This window comes from Taudactylus pleione, unplaced genomic scaffold, assembly GCF_031769625.1.
Source record: "Taudactylus pleione unplaced genomic scaffold, aTauple2 ptg000019l, whole genome shotgun sequence".
Classification (NCBI taxonomy): domain Eukaryota; kingdom Metazoa; phylum Chordata; class Amphibia; order Anura; family Myobatrachidae; genus Taudactylus; species Taudactylus pleione.
The window spans coordinates 5,202,644-5,219,232 of NW_028284421.1; the positions used below are offsets into that span (position 1 = coordinate 5,202,644).

General features: G+C 41.1%; 1 protein-coding gene across 1 annotated transcript in view; it reads left to right on the forward strand.

Moving 5' to 3' along the window:
- CGNL1 (cingulin like 1) overlaps positions 1–16,589 on the forward strand; it is a 149,347-nt gene that overhangs the window by 90,401 nt on the left and 42,357 nt on the right. The window contains exons 9-11 of the mRNA XM_088445190.1: positions 6,045–6,251; positions 7,378–7,482; positions 10,402–10,554. Of these exons, the coding sequence (XP_088301316.1) occupies positions 6,045–6,251; positions 7,378–7,482; positions 10,402–10,554 (465 nt within the window). The remainder of the gene's footprint in view (positions 1–6,044; positions 6,252–7,377; positions 7,483–10,401; positions 10,555–16,589) is intronic.

Consider the following 16,589-nt stretch of genomic DNA (forward strand, 5'->3'; position numbering starts at 1 on the left):
CACAATACTTACCTTTAGCCGCGCTCCTGCTTCTGCTGCCGCTGCCTTCTGGTCCGACGGCGGCTTTTACCTTTAGCCGCGCTCCTGCTTCTGCTGCCGCTGCCTTCTGGTCCGACGGCGGCTCCTCGGATCTATGGGGAGACGTCATGACATCATGTCGTCCCTCCCATAGTACTCTCTCTCTGCCGGAAGCCAGAGCTCAGGAGTGATCTCCGGCTTTCAGCTGCGCTGCAGGAAGGGAGCTGGGTGCCTGCTGATAACAAATATCAGCGGGCGCCCGGTAAATGCAGCCTCCCGGCAGCGGCGGCTGGGGGCTGGGGGGGGATTGGACCAGCGCATTTTTTTTTTTTTCCTTTCTGTTTTTTTTTCGGTGGGGGGGGGGGACTCAGTGGCGCCCTCTAGGTGTCGGCGCTCCGGGCGATGTCCCTGTTAGCCCGCACCTAGAACCGCCACTGCCCTCGACGCAGGACCTCGGAGAGGGAAGAAATAATAAGGCTGCATGGTGCGCAGAGCGGGCACCGTGTTTGAAAAATTACAGGAGCTGATTGATTAGTAGTTTATCACTCTCCAATTTATCACTTTCCAGATCTTAGTACATTTGCCCCAATATGTGTCTAAAAAGTTCCCTCCTGCAGACTCTTCACATGTTTATCTAAGCTGGTAAACTAATACACCAAGCATATAATTCCAGAGCTACGAGGGCTGCACACAGTTGTGATTGAAGCCTGTGCCTATGTTAGAAAAGTCAACTATATTCCATTAATTTACCATTTGGATGTTGGTTATTACAGTATAATCCCGCACAAATGAGCAGTATAAATTAACGTCTGTATTCTTTACATTGTTGTGACTTGAAATTCCGATAGAAGTTACTACATATGTTGAATTCTTGCAATGCAAAAAGATTGAGTTAGTGGCTTCCCCTAAAGGCCTTTCTGTAGCCCATGTAGCGTTGTCTAAATGCAATCCACTGATTCTCAGCAATGCTGACAAACAAGATCTCACTGTAAGCACTCTCATACACCTCCTAATTACCTCGTCTTGGCCCTCTTCCTGTTCTTTGTATAATGCCCGTCCAGCTCACATTTGGAGCAGGTCAAGCATTAAAGGAAACATTTTCATTGTTTATGTATTTGCTTAACCCATTACTATGCTTTTCTGCTGACAAAGCTGCTGTAAGGAGCCACGAGGCTTCAACTTTCCTTTGTTGTTCTGTTTAGGAGAGGAGAGGGGTGTCATTATCTCAGACAGATTTGCATTGTTATCTGTGCTTGAACTTGAGAGACACTTTTCCATGTGGGTCATAGCAGACACTGTGCAACTTCCAGTTCATGGAGAAATTCAATCAACAGGACAATTTACTTAAATCAGAGTTTCTTAACTCGTGGGTTGGGAACCACAATACGTCTCTAAGGGGTCTATTTATCAAGCAGTGAAAAGTGTGGAGAAGTTGCCCTTAGCAACCAATCAGCCAGCTCCTAACTATTATTTTATAGACTGATAAATGATTACTTGAAAGTTGATTGGTTGCTATGGGCAACTTCTCCACTGGTCCACTTCTCAACACTTTTTACTGCTTCATAAATAGACCCCAGGTTGCTTCAGCTGGTATCAAATCGGTGCTTTAATTTTTCCAACCAGAAAAATACTTGGTATCATTTATAAACGCTATTCCACAAGGCAACGTCAGCAAAGATTGTATTAATAGTATCAATCAGAAGTTGGTTTTCATTTTGTTAATTCTGGAAAAATTAAAGCTGCAATCTGGTTGCAACGTGTATAACTTTCAATGGGGAATGTTGTTTCCCTGACACGGAATACATATGTTTTGTAGACTGTCAATATGTCTCCAGTCAATATGTCGTTGAAAGAATGGCAATGACAGAATGCAGACATGGTTGTAATGTCAATTAAGGCATTTTAACGTTGTCGGCATTATAACTGTAATAATGATAGTAATGCTTCATGTATAAAGTTATGTCAATGCGGTTAAAATTCTTTAACCAACATTACAACAGTGTCTGCATCGTGCTGTCGACATTCTTCCGATGATATATTGGCTAACATATTCAGTGTCGACATATTCATCACTTCTCCCCTGAGTATAGCATTATTGATTAAAGTCAGGGGATGGAAAAAGCGATTTGAGTCAGCTCATTACTTTGTGTGTGTGTGTGTATATATATATATATATATATATATATATATATATATATATGTACACATTATACACACACACACGTGCGTGCACACACACAAATATATACACGGATCACCACTTGTCAGGGTCAACGTTTCAATTCTAAATAATATTTAGAATTGAAATGTTGACGCTGATAAGCAGTGATTCCGTGTCCTATTACTTGATGATTACCCGAGTGTGAGTGCCGCCTATACCTCTGCATACTGTTATTATCTTAAAGGAGGGCACATGCGAAAGCTGCATTTGAATGTCTTAGTGCTGAGTATTCCAGTATAAGTATATATAGATAGATATAATATAATTATAAATAAATAAAAAAGAAGATGGGAGGACACTCACCATTGCAGTAAAAAACAGATTATTTATTACATACGACCAGTGTCAAAAGTACAAAGTCTGACGTTTCAGTCATATTACAGACCTTTGTCAAGGCATAAGTATGTCAAGAAGCCGCAACCATCTGTAGTAATATATATATTGACAAAACGTTGGGTAAATATCTATATCATCTATGCTCCATTTTTAGCATACTTGCTGACCTCTGGGCTTCCCCTTCCGGGAGGAGGCAGCCAGGTTGGCACTGCAGGAGGTGTGGTGCGGCTGAAGTGATTACTGGCATTGTGAAAAGTGGGGCAGGGCCATAATGACGCGATTCAATGGGAATCGCTTCATCGGCCACCTGTAATGCCCAATTCACTGTGTAAGTAGGTGGCCATGGCTGGGGTGGCTGGCGGCTCTTGGAGAATTGCTCAATCTTTGGATCGGCTGGGATTGCGACCCGATTATCAGCAGACCAGGCTACCTTCTTCCATAGCTCCGTGGTCCAGTTCTGACACTCATGTGCCCATTGTAGGCATTTTTGGCAGTGGTCAAGGATCAGCATGGGCACTCTGACCAGTCTGCAGGTACGCTGCCCCATACATAGCAAGTTGCGATACACTGTGTGTTCTGACACCTTTCTATCGTAGACAGCATTAAAAAATTTCAGCAATTTGTGCTATAGTAGCTCTTCTGTTGGACAGGATCAGACTGGCTAGGCTTCGCTACTCATGTGCATCAATGAGCCTTGAGCACCTATGTCACCGGTTCATCAGTTGTCTTTCCTTGGACCATTTTTGGTAGGTACTAACCACTGCATACCAGGAACACCACACAAGACCTGATGTTTTGGAGATGCTTTGACCCAGCTGTCTAGCTATCACAATTTGTCTCTTGTCAAGGTTGCTCTGATCTCTAGCCCTTGCCCAGTTTTTCTGCCTCAAACACATCAACATCAAGAACTGTCTGTTCACTTGCTGCCTAATATATCCCAACCCTTGACAGGTGCCATTGTAACGAGAGAATCCATGTTATTCACTTCACCTGTTATTCATACACCTTTCCTAAAATCTAGCCATATGGCCAAATTTGGCTCTCAAAATGGCTGTGTTGCGACCTAGCCACGCTTTGTGATTTTTTTTTTCTCTTAAATTTGTCACTTTAATTTGCTACTATATACAAATTGTTACTCGTGGTGGAGCATCTGTGCGTGTGTGTGTGTGTGTATGTATGTATATATATATATATATATATATATATATATGTATGTGTGTATATATATATATATATATTTTATGTGTATATATGTGTATATATATATATATACACACACTCTCTCTCTCTCTCTCTCTCTCTCTCTCTCTCTCTCTCTCTCCATCCGGAAAGTATTCACAACGCTTCACTTTTACCACATTTTGTTACGTTACAGCCTTATTCCAAAATGGAATAAATTCATTTTTGTCCTCAAAATTCTACACACATTACCCATAATGACAACGTGTAAAAATTTTTGCAAATGTATTAAAAAAAACAAAAAAAACCCGAAGAAATCACATGTACATAAGTACTCACAACCTTTGCTCAATACTTTGTTGATGCACCTTTGGCAGCAATTACAGCCTCAAGTATTTTTGAATATGATGCCACAAGCTTGGCACACCTATCTTTGGGCAGTTTCGCCCATTCCGGTTTGCAGCATCTCTCAAGCTCATCAGGTTGGATGGGAAGCGTCGGTGCACAGTCATTTTCAGATCTCTCCAGAGATGTTCAATTGGATTCAAGTCTGGGCTCTGGCTGGGCCACTCAAGGACATTCACAGAGTTGTCCTGAAGCCACTCCTTTGATATCTTGGCTGTGTGCTTAGGGTCGTTTTCGTGCTGAAAGATGAACCGTCGTCCCACTCTGAGGTCAAGAGCGCTCTCGAGCAGGTTTTATCCAGGATGTCTCTGTACATTGCTGCATTCATCTTTCCCTCTCCCCTGACTAGTCTCCCAGTTCCTGCCGCTGAAAAACACCCCCACAGCATGATGCTGCCACCACAATGCTTCACTGTAGGGATGGTATTGGCCTGGAGATAACTGGTGCCTGGTTTACTCCAAACTTTACACCTGGCATTCACGCCAAAGAGTTCAATCTTTGTCTCTCATGGTCTGAGAGTCCTTCAGGTGCATTTTGGTAAACTCCAGATGGGCTGCCATGTTCTTTTTACTAAGGAGTGGCTTCTGTCTGGCCACTCTATCATACAGGCCTGATTGGTGGATTGCTGCAGAGATGGTTGTCCTTCTGGAAGGTTCTCCTCTCTCCACAGAGGAATGTTGTAGCTCTGACAGAGTGACCATCGGGTTCTTGGTCACCTCCCTGACTAGCTAGGGCCCTTCTCCCCCGATCGCTCAGTTTAGACGGTCGGCCAACTCTAGGAAGAGTCCTGGTGGTTCCGAACTTCTTCCATTTACGGATGATGGAGGCCACTGTGCTCATTGGGACCTTCAAAGCAGCAGATATTTCTCTGTACCCTTCCCCAGATTTGTGCCTCGAGACAATCCGGTCTTGGAGATCTACAGTCAATTCCTTGGGCTTGGTTTGGCTTGGTTTGTGCTCTAACATGCACTGTCAAGTGTGGGACCTTTATATAGACAGGTGTATTCAAAATCATGTCCAATCAACTGAATTTACCACAGGTGGACTCCAATTAAGTTGTAGGAACATGTCAAGGATGATCAGTGGAAACAAAATGCACCTGAACTCAATTTTGAGCTTCAAGGCAAAGGCAGTGAATACTTATGTACATGTGATTTCTTAGTGTTTTGTTTTTGTTTTGTTTTTATTACATTTGCAACAATCTCAAAAAATTTTTACACATTGTCATTATGGGGTATTGTGTGTTGAATTTTGAAGACAAAAACGAATTTATTCAGAATTTTGGAATAAGGCTGTAACATAACAAAATGTGGAAAAAGTGAAGCGTTGTGAACACTTTCCAGGTACACTGTGTGTGTGTATATATATATATATATATATATATATATATATATATATATCATACTTGCCGACTATCTGGCTGCTCCTTCCAGGAGGGAGCAGCCAAATCGGCAGGACAGGAGGCGTAGCCGGCAAAAGAGTTGCGTTGTCGGACGGGCAGATGTAATTTGTTGGCGTGACGGGCGGGGCCATGCGATTGAGTCCATTTGCCCCCGTCCCCGCTACACAATGCTGATAAAACAGGCATTATGAAGCAGGAAGCAGGGCCAAAATCAAAACCGCATCACCGCCCCCCCCCCCACTTCGGGGGTTTAACAGGTATTCGTGCAGGGTGGAGGGGGGTTTGGGGGGATTGGCAGCAGTTGGGAGGTTTGCCTGCTTTTCTGGGAGGCTGGGAGCTGCACCCATTTATCGGGAGGTTCCTGGCTGAATCGGGAGGGTAGGCAACCCTAGGTAGATTAGAATGATTAGAATTACATTGCCATATGACTAGTGTTCTGATTCTGCCTAGCAGGGGAATAAATCTGACCTTTTTTCCCCACAGAATGGGAGTGATATCGCTTGTCAGAAAAATGAAGCAAATGAAATAAAAATTGTATGTGAACATAGAGCAAAAAGTTTATTGCAAGAGAATGAAGAACTGAAACGAAAGATACATCAACTAGAAGCCAAAATAACAGATCTTCAGCAGGATATTAATGAGCTTCATGAGGACAATGACAGGGTTAAAGAGAGGCTGAAGAAGACTGAGGCAAGTAAATCAACATAAGTATATTTACATCAATGCTATACACCTGGATATCATAAGATAGCAAATATGGATGGATTGTAGTGATGTGAATAATAATATTTTAACAAAATATCTCACTTGTAAACAGTTTGCATGTTTGGCATATACTAAAGCAGTGGTAATATAGATATTTCAGGTACGTTTATGCACATCATTGCACACATAACTGCAGAATAAATGCAATAACCAATAGCAACCAATCCATTCATGTTATGTAAACAGTTAACTGATAATGAAAGCAAACATCTGATTGGTTGCTGTGGATTATAAAGCAGGTACAGTATGTCGAACTAATACCTTTGACATCTCTGTCCTAAAGGGTTCTAACCACACTGGACCTGCTTTACATTTGCTTCACTGAATTTGTTCTCTCGACACACTAGCACCAATGTAGGCGTGTTTATTATTTTTATTATTATTATTATTATTTATTCTTTTTTGATTGGTCCTATCCTGAGATCAGGGCTATAACTAGGGTGGTGGTACCTGTGCCAGGGCAGGGGGTGCTGTTTGGGCCTGTCAATTTTGCTGTTTGTTATTAGTCTCACTTGTAGCTTCCTCTTCTTTTATCCCCAGCATCTCCTGACTTTCTCTGGCCCTTCCCCATGAGGCCATGGCCCTCGGCCCTATTACAGGTGCACTAACTTATGTCCCTATTTTAAAAATGGGGTAGTGGGACAATGCTCTCTTTGGCACAGGGCACCAAAAAGTCTAGTTACGGCCCTGTCTGAGATTACATTATATTCTGGGTGCAGGTAGTTCAAGTCTTGGCACCTGCTCACTCTGTTTCTACTACATTATAGGTACCTGTAGTTAGCCTAATAGAAATATATGTAATTGACACTATAAATTGAGGTTACAGAATTTACGGGAATTTCATGCTGGTGCCTTAGACATCAATGATTGCTATAGACCTGTCCTTATTGCTCTCTGGTACATACATTTTACATCACAGTGAGTTGCTGTGTTACGACGAGGATATTATTACCAAGCATGTAATGATAAAATTATTATGGGATAACATAGATGGTAATAAAACTGATACATGTAATAATAATATAGGAATACTGATAAATGTATATTACAGAAAGAAAAGCAACAGCTGTCCGAAGCTTTGGAAGATGCTAAAGAGCAAGAAAAGGAAGCAGTACAGATTTCTAGGGGACTGGAGAATCAGCTGGAAGACACAAAGGTGAGCAGGAGGACTTGATCAGCAGTGCAAGAAATTAGTATTAAGAAGTACATGTAATAGCAAGTTATCCTTCTTTGTCTGAGCGTCACACCTTCTCCATAAAGCCACATACCACGATTTTGATTCATATTGACAAGAGTCTTATTTCTTCAGTTGAACATAGGAACCCAGTTACAATATTCACAATACAGCACTCACTTTTTAAACACTCTACAGGAGATACAACCTCATCCAAATATAATAGGTTTTATTATTTCTTCCTATTGCCTTGTTTCTTTTGTCTTCAGCTATTGAATTCTATAGTGTACTAGTCCACCTGCTCAGTACTTTTTTAAAACACAATTTTGAACACACAGAATCTTGTTTGACTCATGGTAACACAGGGATTTGCCTTTTATCACAACAGAGCAATGTCCGGAATTTTTTTTTATTTCGAGTCCTTGGTACTACTGTAGCTTGGATATCCGGCGTTGCCGGGTTGAAGTTTGGACCCTGAAGTACACCTGCAGCCTTTATTTGTTAACATTGTTCTCACCTATAAACCCATTCCATTGATCCTGAAAAGGACCCCACTGTTTGCTAACATGCATGCAAACAGTGGCGTAACTACCATGAGTGCAAGAGGTGCGGCTGCTATGGTGGCCAAGCTGCCTCTGTGGCCTGCCGCTCCCCCTGCACCCAGTCATGCACAAAGGGTGGGCTGATCCAGTCAGGGACTGGGTGTCAGCAATGTTGATTTGGTTCTGGCCCGCCAGCTGTAATCAGTGGCAGGCAGTCATGGAACGACAGTGCCGCCAGTCGTGAGGCAATCAGAGCTCACGGACTGGCAGCCAATCAGCAGTGGCGGCTCCTGATTGGCTGCCAGTCTGCGAGCTTTGATTGGCTCAGTGCTGTCTGTCCAGGGTCTGATGTCGTCCCCTCCCTCTTACCTGTCAGCAGCTTAGCACATAGTCTCCTCTGCCTGTGGGGGCGATCACACTGATTGCGCCCACCTGGAATTCCTAAAAGGCCCACAGCGCCCCCCTCCACAGTGTGCAGCGCCGCAAAATTGTTTATTTTCTATGGGGTTCTGGCCTTGCCTCCCATGATTAAGCCATGCCCTCGTTTCCGGGCTTGAGGTGGCTCTCTACTCCCCTGGTTACACCCTTGCATGCAAACACAAAGGCTCTGGATTTAATATGAACTTGCATAAGTCATCAAAGTGAAAAGGATACTATTGTTGCATTCTCACAGGTTTTTTGGCAGACTGCCAATTTTCACTGGAGTCAGCCCTGGAACCTGTGCAATTTAAGAATGTCCCTTTTTTTAGCGATTGTGTGCCTGTGTGTGGCCCTGACTAAGTTCAAACCTAGGCAAAAACCTAATCCTGGTCAAACCACCACCATGCCAAATTTGGTGGAGCTAGGTCGAAAACTCTGGCCGTGCATAAAGGACAAAAAGCAGGACAGGCAGACATACAGACATACATGCTTTCTCGCTTATTCTATAGATATTCATTATGGGCTGCAATTCTACCATAATAAGTATCAGATTCTCCTCCTATGTATCTTATCTAGCCTACCTATCTAGTGTATATATAATATGTTATGTGTATCATGTATACATGTTTGTGTGTGTGTGTATATATATATATATATATATATATATATATATATATATATATATTAGGGATGTGCAGGCTCGGATAGGTTCGAGTTTGCACGTGGAGTTCGGATTTTTCCCTCCAAAAAAACGGAACTCAGAAAGAGGCAAAACGTCATCTTACATGGACGAACATCATCATTCCTGGACTTTTGTCCAGGAATGATGATGTTCGTCCATGTAAGATGACGTTTTGCCTCTTTCTGAGTTCCGTTTTTTTGGAGGGAAAAATCCGAACTCCACGTGCAAATTCGAACCTATCCGAGCCTGCACATCCCTAATATATATAAATTACATTATGCAGCTATATAACTGTAAGTAGATATTGAATTGGCAAGCATTTTACACTTAGTGGCAGAGCCGTAACTAGACTTTTTGGTGCCCTGTGCCAGAAAGAGCATTGGTGCCCCCTTCATCTTTCAATGGGACAAAATGCACCCAAAAAGGGCCTTGGCTTCATGGGGAAGAGATAGGAGAGGCCAGGAGATGCTGGGGATGAAATAAGAGGAAGCTACAAGCAAGAATGATAATAAACAGAAATTTGACAGGCCCAAAAAGCGCCACCTGACCTGTGGTGCCCTGTGCGATGGCACCGGCCGCACTACCCTAGCTATGGCCCTGCTTAGTGGTCACTGAATGAGTGTGTATATCTGTGTGTGTGTGTGTGTGTGTGTGTGTGTGTGTGTATTTTAGTTATAGTTTGTGGCCAGAGAACAGGTTCTGCAGATGATGATCTGTATCAGAGTAGCATTACGTACATGTAAGGCCAACTGCCTTTTATATTTAATTATCATTTAGAAAATGAACAGAAATTCTGCTTTAGGATGAGACAAAGGCCAGGTACATATCAGAACTGCGTACAAAAGACACAATGGTCTTTTCAATTCCCTTTCATTCCAGGACACACGATATGTAGCATACACACTATGCAATCTTACTAATGACGGTACATGATATTTTATCGTTGGATCGCATATGATTGTTGCGCCTGTATACACTATACATACAACCATCTTCCAGTTGTGCGTACACACTGTACAATGTTCTCGACATCTGATGTGCAGGTAAACGCGCAATTGAGCGATTACACTATGCAATAGGAACGATATGTTGTTCCAATTTGCCTAAAAACGACATAGCGTCCAATATATTGCCTAATGTGTACCCGGCATAACACAGTGATATTGCTTGGGTGTCTGTCAGTCGAGTCAATTTAAATATATACGTTTTCAATCGATATTTTATTGTTATTGAGGTTACTATATTTGTGTATTACAGCGAAGCCTCAATAGAATCAGTCATGAGCATCATCAGCTAACTGAGAGATTAAAAGATGAATCTCACCAGAAAGAGCAACTTAAAAATTTGAAAAATGAAATGGAGAATGAGCGCTGGCAGCTGGACAAGACCATTGAGAGGTTACAAAAAGAGGTATGTGTGTACTACACAGTACTCTGCATTGGGCACTTACTAACATCAGATCCAGTGTGTGGAGGAATGTCATGGCTTGCATTAGTTTGGAATGCTACACACAAAGGAGGTCTAACCTAATTTAAATAGTTTTGGTAGTGTCATTAATGAGCAGGTGGTAGGACAATGGCTTACAGTTCTAATGTAGTATAGCGCCTTCATTTTACATAACATAATTTACTGCAGTGACTTGTCTTTTATTTTACTCCTGCCATCTCAATGAGGTGACATTCTGTTCAGTTGTGGCTGAGTGAGAACGTAAATAACCAGGCTCCCTTCTCTATGTCAATATACATAAGTGAATAAAGTGCTCCTCCACCAGGGAAATTAATGAAAATGTACCAATATAGATATAATAAGTCTTAATGGTGATATAAGCTGATAATCAATGCAGCTTCAACGTAGTCTTCATAAATCTAAGTCCAATAGATGTTCAGTAGGCACTTCTCAACTTTAAATCCTAGCAATCATGATATCCACATAAAATGCAAAAAATAAATATCTCATAGTGTATCACACAAAAATTCACAATTTATTCCAACAATACAAACATTCACAGGTGGAAATGGCCTCGTACCATAAACAGCCTTTTCAGAAAGGCACTCGTACAAACATGGGGGGGTAAAACAACCCGGGATAATTTCACGTTTCCATCAGATGTACTTGCTTCCTTTCCAAGGTGTCTGCAGATTTACAGGCTTCCTCCCAAACCACCCTTCTCTATGTGCTATTGGCTGAATCTAATCAGTATGGTAAATTCTGACAAAATGCGGAGCAAATTTTCCCTGTATTAGCTCAGCACCTGCACTTCTCATGTTCCACATGTTTTGCTAAAGGCAAAAGCCAAAGAAACACCTACTGCTTGGGGTCAGGGCCGGTGCAAGGTTTCCCGGAACCCTAGAACTTCAGTCTACGACCTCTCCTTACAACATTACACTTATTGACACTAAATATACATGTGTTGTTAATATCTATAATATACAGTATAATATATTTTATATATATATATATATTTATATATATATATTAACAAGAAATGTATGTTGTGTGTCAGTAAGTATAATAGCCCTGTAGACAGTATACATTGAATGGAGATAAAGTACCATCCAATCAGCTCCTAACTACCATGTCACAGACTTTGTTTGAAAAATGAGTTAGGAGCCAGTTGGTTCGTACTTTATCTCCGCTCACGTTATCACCATCCATAGCTTAGTAAATAAACCCCTGAGGGAAGAGGAGAAAAGTATAGAGCGAGGGGGCGGGTGATTGCCATGCTTTGCTTTTTACAAACAACAAGTGAAAGCAGAGCCGGAATGCTCAGAGGGGCCCAGGGCACTTAAGACAAGGGGGCCCCTATGGATCTAAATAAAGGCTACACCCTACAGTACTTTATAGATGTAACCTAATGTCCTGTCCCTGGTAGCTAACTGTGCAGAAGACTCTACTGTCAGACACTATTCTACACAGATGGGTGACCAAACAGTGCAACAGGAACATAAGGGCAATGAGCCAGGGACCCCACGTATAATTAATGCTCTTTATAAATATATGAAACAAAAATCCCTCGCTCAAAGTGAAAAAACAATATTTTGCTTTGTGTGTATATATATATATATACACAGTCAGGTCCATAAATATTGGGACATTGACAGAATTTTCATATTTTGTCCTCTATTCACCACCACAATGGCTTTGAATTGAAACAAACAAGATGTGATTTAACTGCAGACTTTCAGATTTAATTTGAGGGTAATTACATCCAAATCAGGTGAACGGTGTAGGAATTACAACGGTTTCTATATGTGCCTCCCACTTTTTAAGGGGCCAAAAGTAATGGGACAAACGAAACAATCCTAAATCTAACTTTCACTTTTTAATACTTTGTTGCAAATCCTTTGCAGGCAATTACAGCCTGAAGTCTGGAACGCATAGACATCACCAGACGCTGGGTTTCATCCCTGGTGATGCTCTGCCAGGCCTCTACTGCAAATGTCTTCAGTTCCTGCTTGTTCTTGGGGCATTTTCCCTTCAGTTTTGTCTTCATCAAGTGAAATGCATGCTCAATCGGATTCAGGTCAGGGGATTGACTTGGCCATTGCATAACATTCCACTTTTTAGCCTTAAAAAACTCTTTGGTTGCTTTTGCAGTATGCTTCGGGTCATTGTCCATCTGCACTGTGAAGCGCCGTCCAATGAGTTCTGAAGCATTTGACTGAATATGAGCATATAATATTGCCCGAAACACTTCAGAATTCATTCTGCTGCTTTTGTCAGCAGTCAATTCATCAATAAATACAAGGGAACCAGTTCCATTGGCAACCATACATGCCCACGCCATGACACTACCACCACCATGCTTCACTGATGAGGTGGTATGTTTTGGATCATGAGCAGTTCCTTTCCTTCTCTTCTCTTCCCATCACTCTGGTACAAGTTGATCTTTGTCTCATCTGTCAATAGGATGTTGTTCCAGAACTGTAATGGCTTTTTTAGATGTTGTTTGGCAAACTCTAATCTGGTCTTCCTGTTTTTGTGGCTCACCAATGGTTTACATCTTGTGGTGAACCCTCTATATTCACTCTTGTGAAGTCTTCTCTTGATTGTTGACTTTGACACATATACATCTACCTCCTGGAGAGTGTTCTTGATTTGGCCAACTGTTGTGAAGGGGTTTTTATTCACCAGGGAAATAATTCTTTTGTCATCCACCACAGTTGTTTTCCGTGGTCTTCCGGGTCTTTTGGTGTTGCTGAGCTCTCCGGTGCATTCTTTCTTTTTAAGAATGTTCCAAACAGTTGATTTGGCCACACCTAATGTTTTTGCAATCTCTCTGATGGGTTTGTTTTGATTTTTCAGCCTAATGATGGCTTGCTTCACTGATAGTGACAGCTCTTTGGATCTCATATTGAGAGTTGACATCAACTGATTCCAAATGCAAATGTCACACCTAGAATCAAGTCCAGACCTTTTAACTACTTAATTGATAATGAAATAACGAGGGAATAGCCCACACCTGTCCATGAAATAACTTTTGAGTTGATAGTCCCATTACTTTTGGCCCCTTAAAAAGTGGGAGGCACATATTGAAACTGTTGTAATTCCTACACCGTTCACCCGATTTGAATGTAATTACCCTCAAATTAAATCTGAAAGTCTGCAGTTAAAGCACATCATGTTTGTTTCATTTCAAAACCATTGTGGTGGTGAATAGAGGCCAAAATCTGAAAATTCTGTCAATGTCCCAATATTTATGGACCTGACTGTATATATATTTATTTATTAGTGGGGAGGAGCCTGTGTTGACATAAGGACTCCTGCCTTAACCTAGCACTCTGCTTCGCGTGTGTGGAGCACCCCCCTCATCCACTCCCTGCGCTAGCCCTGTGCCCTGTGATGCAGCCAGGGACATAGACATACTCAAAGAGAGAGATAACATAGGTAGGGCAACTCACTGTAGCTAGCAGGAGCATGGTGTGGTGAGTCACTGGTGGGAATTAATGCAGTTCTCAATAACCCTGTGCCCAGCGCGTGGGAAAGCAAATAGTGTTCAAGTCACTGAAGTGGAGAGGAGCACTGGCGACATGGAAGGGTAAAACTGCGTAACCGAATAATTCACATTTCATTCATATGTTTGAGAATTTGTTCCTATGTTAATGATTTATCCTTTTTTTTTTTTTTTAAAGTAGCATACAGTAGTTTCATTTGTTATTTTTTTTCTACCATTATGGTTATGGCCCCCACACAAATTATGATCTGGTTGTCTTGTTTGCTATAACCATGACAATTTGAATCACAAACAATTTGCCAGTCGATGTGTGCCAAATAACAGTGCCATCATGTACCCTTGCACTTCTGAGTGAAATACAACCCCACACATGGGTTAATCCATGTTTCTGGCATACCCAATCAAATCTGATTGTAGAAAATGTACAATGTGTGTGAGAATAACTTTAGTGAACTCATTTTTCTTTCACTTTTTATTGTACATATATGTTAAAAGATTATACTTACACAGTTGTTTTATGTAACCACAGAAGACTGTCTTACAGATGTATCCTCATACAGCTAGTCTCAATATGCCATGTAGTGCGAGATGCCTGGTACGAGTGCGCCACCATGTCCCGTGCGACTTTCCTTCTTATGTTCCCGAAAATGCTTCTTATTTGCAATTTGATGCACTAGGACTGATTCATTTGATATGTGACACTTTTATATCTGTGTGTGTCTCTGAGTCTATATGAAGTGAAACGGAACTTGGTGTGGAAAAAAGCCACGGCCGCTGCATCGTAGCACTTTGTATATAGGGTCAGAGACTCAGTCACGCACAGATATAGAAGTGTTACATAACAAATTAATCAGTGCAGTCTTCTGGTGCATCATAGCAGCATAACATTGCGACAAAGACGCTTTTCAGCAAAAAGGACGCCCATCGCTAGCAGAGTAGCACAAGACCTGGCACGAGATGGGCTGTTAGGTGCGACTGCAACATTAATGTATAAGGACACATCTGTATGCAGCATTCTCAACTGTATGAGCTTTTTTACCTTTTTTTTTATTATTACCTCATCAGCATTTATTTTATATCATTTTGCTACTTGCTCTATACAGGTATTTTATATAATATTTTTTAAAATGGCATAGCAATCAACATAAAGAGAACAGATCTGTCAGAATATAAACTGCATTTGGTATTCTGCAAAAATAGAGGAATGAACTGCACTCCATTTTTATTGCACTAGTTTTTATACTTTCGTTCATAGTTCGAGGAATTTAATTATCAGCTCAGCTTCAAAGAGCCAGTCTGCAACTTAATTGTGAATCTCCACAAAGCAGCTGCTTAGCTGCTCTGTTTTTGAACTGTTCATGAAGATGAGTTTTCTTTTGGTTAATCATTAACAATTTGGGTCGTTCCCAAATTAGTGTAAGTGGATTGAGCAGTACACATTACATTATATCTCTGTGTATTTCCTACTACAAATGTCATCTTTAATTGATGGGTAGAGAAAAACCTGCAGCTTTTATTCTGTTACCGCCTTATTATACGTACATTAATGCTAATTTCCTAAGAGGTGTGCTCTTTAGGGCTTAGGTGAATTCTACTCATACATAAACATTAGTTTTGTGCAATGAGATCTATAATTGCAGCATTTAGAACATGTGGCCAGTTAAATGGCACTTTGTATGCAGCTACAATAAATGTCCCCAATAAAACATGGACATAAGGTTCTTACCTTTACACCAGTCATCATTCCTAACCGTGTCTCTACTATAGAGAAGTAGAACAGTTTGTCCTACATGTTTCCCGTTACACACAGTTACACAGTGCATGTTTTTCTCATGGTTCGGTTTATATCACTATGCTATCTGGACTTGCTGTTTTTAACAACCGTTTTTTCAGTTATTCTGTACTCACAGTGTAAATCACTTTAAACTCAATGACACAGTTTTCCCGATCTTCCTCCAACTTTTCATTACATCTTTATGGAAACAGCTATGACAACATTTCCTCAACATCCTTCCTTTTAACTGACCAACATTTATTGCTAGAGTTTTCCCCCAACATTACTTTTTATGTATTCTGTACTGATGGGTTACTGTTGTATTTTTGTAACACAACAGTATTGCTTTTTTGGGTAAATACTTCGTATATTTTATTTTATAGTGCACAGTTTGCAGAATAAATTACAGTATTTTTCTGCTATTTTTAAACGAAAAGCATATTAATGGTGTTCTAAGCCTACGTACAAGTCTGTCCTCCGTATTCCTTATTTGCCACTGTTAGAGAACTTTACAGGACTTCATGTCTGCTAATAGTTAATATATATACTGTACTTTGTTGCAAAACTATGGCATTAGTCTATAGTGGGGCAGAATACTGTTAAATATTTTTCAATTAAAATACCATAAATAAGTGCATAAAGGAGTGTGTTCTATGCGCTGCCTCCTCCTGTCTTCACTGTCCGGGCACTAAGACCAAGGAACGCTGGAGGCGCGAC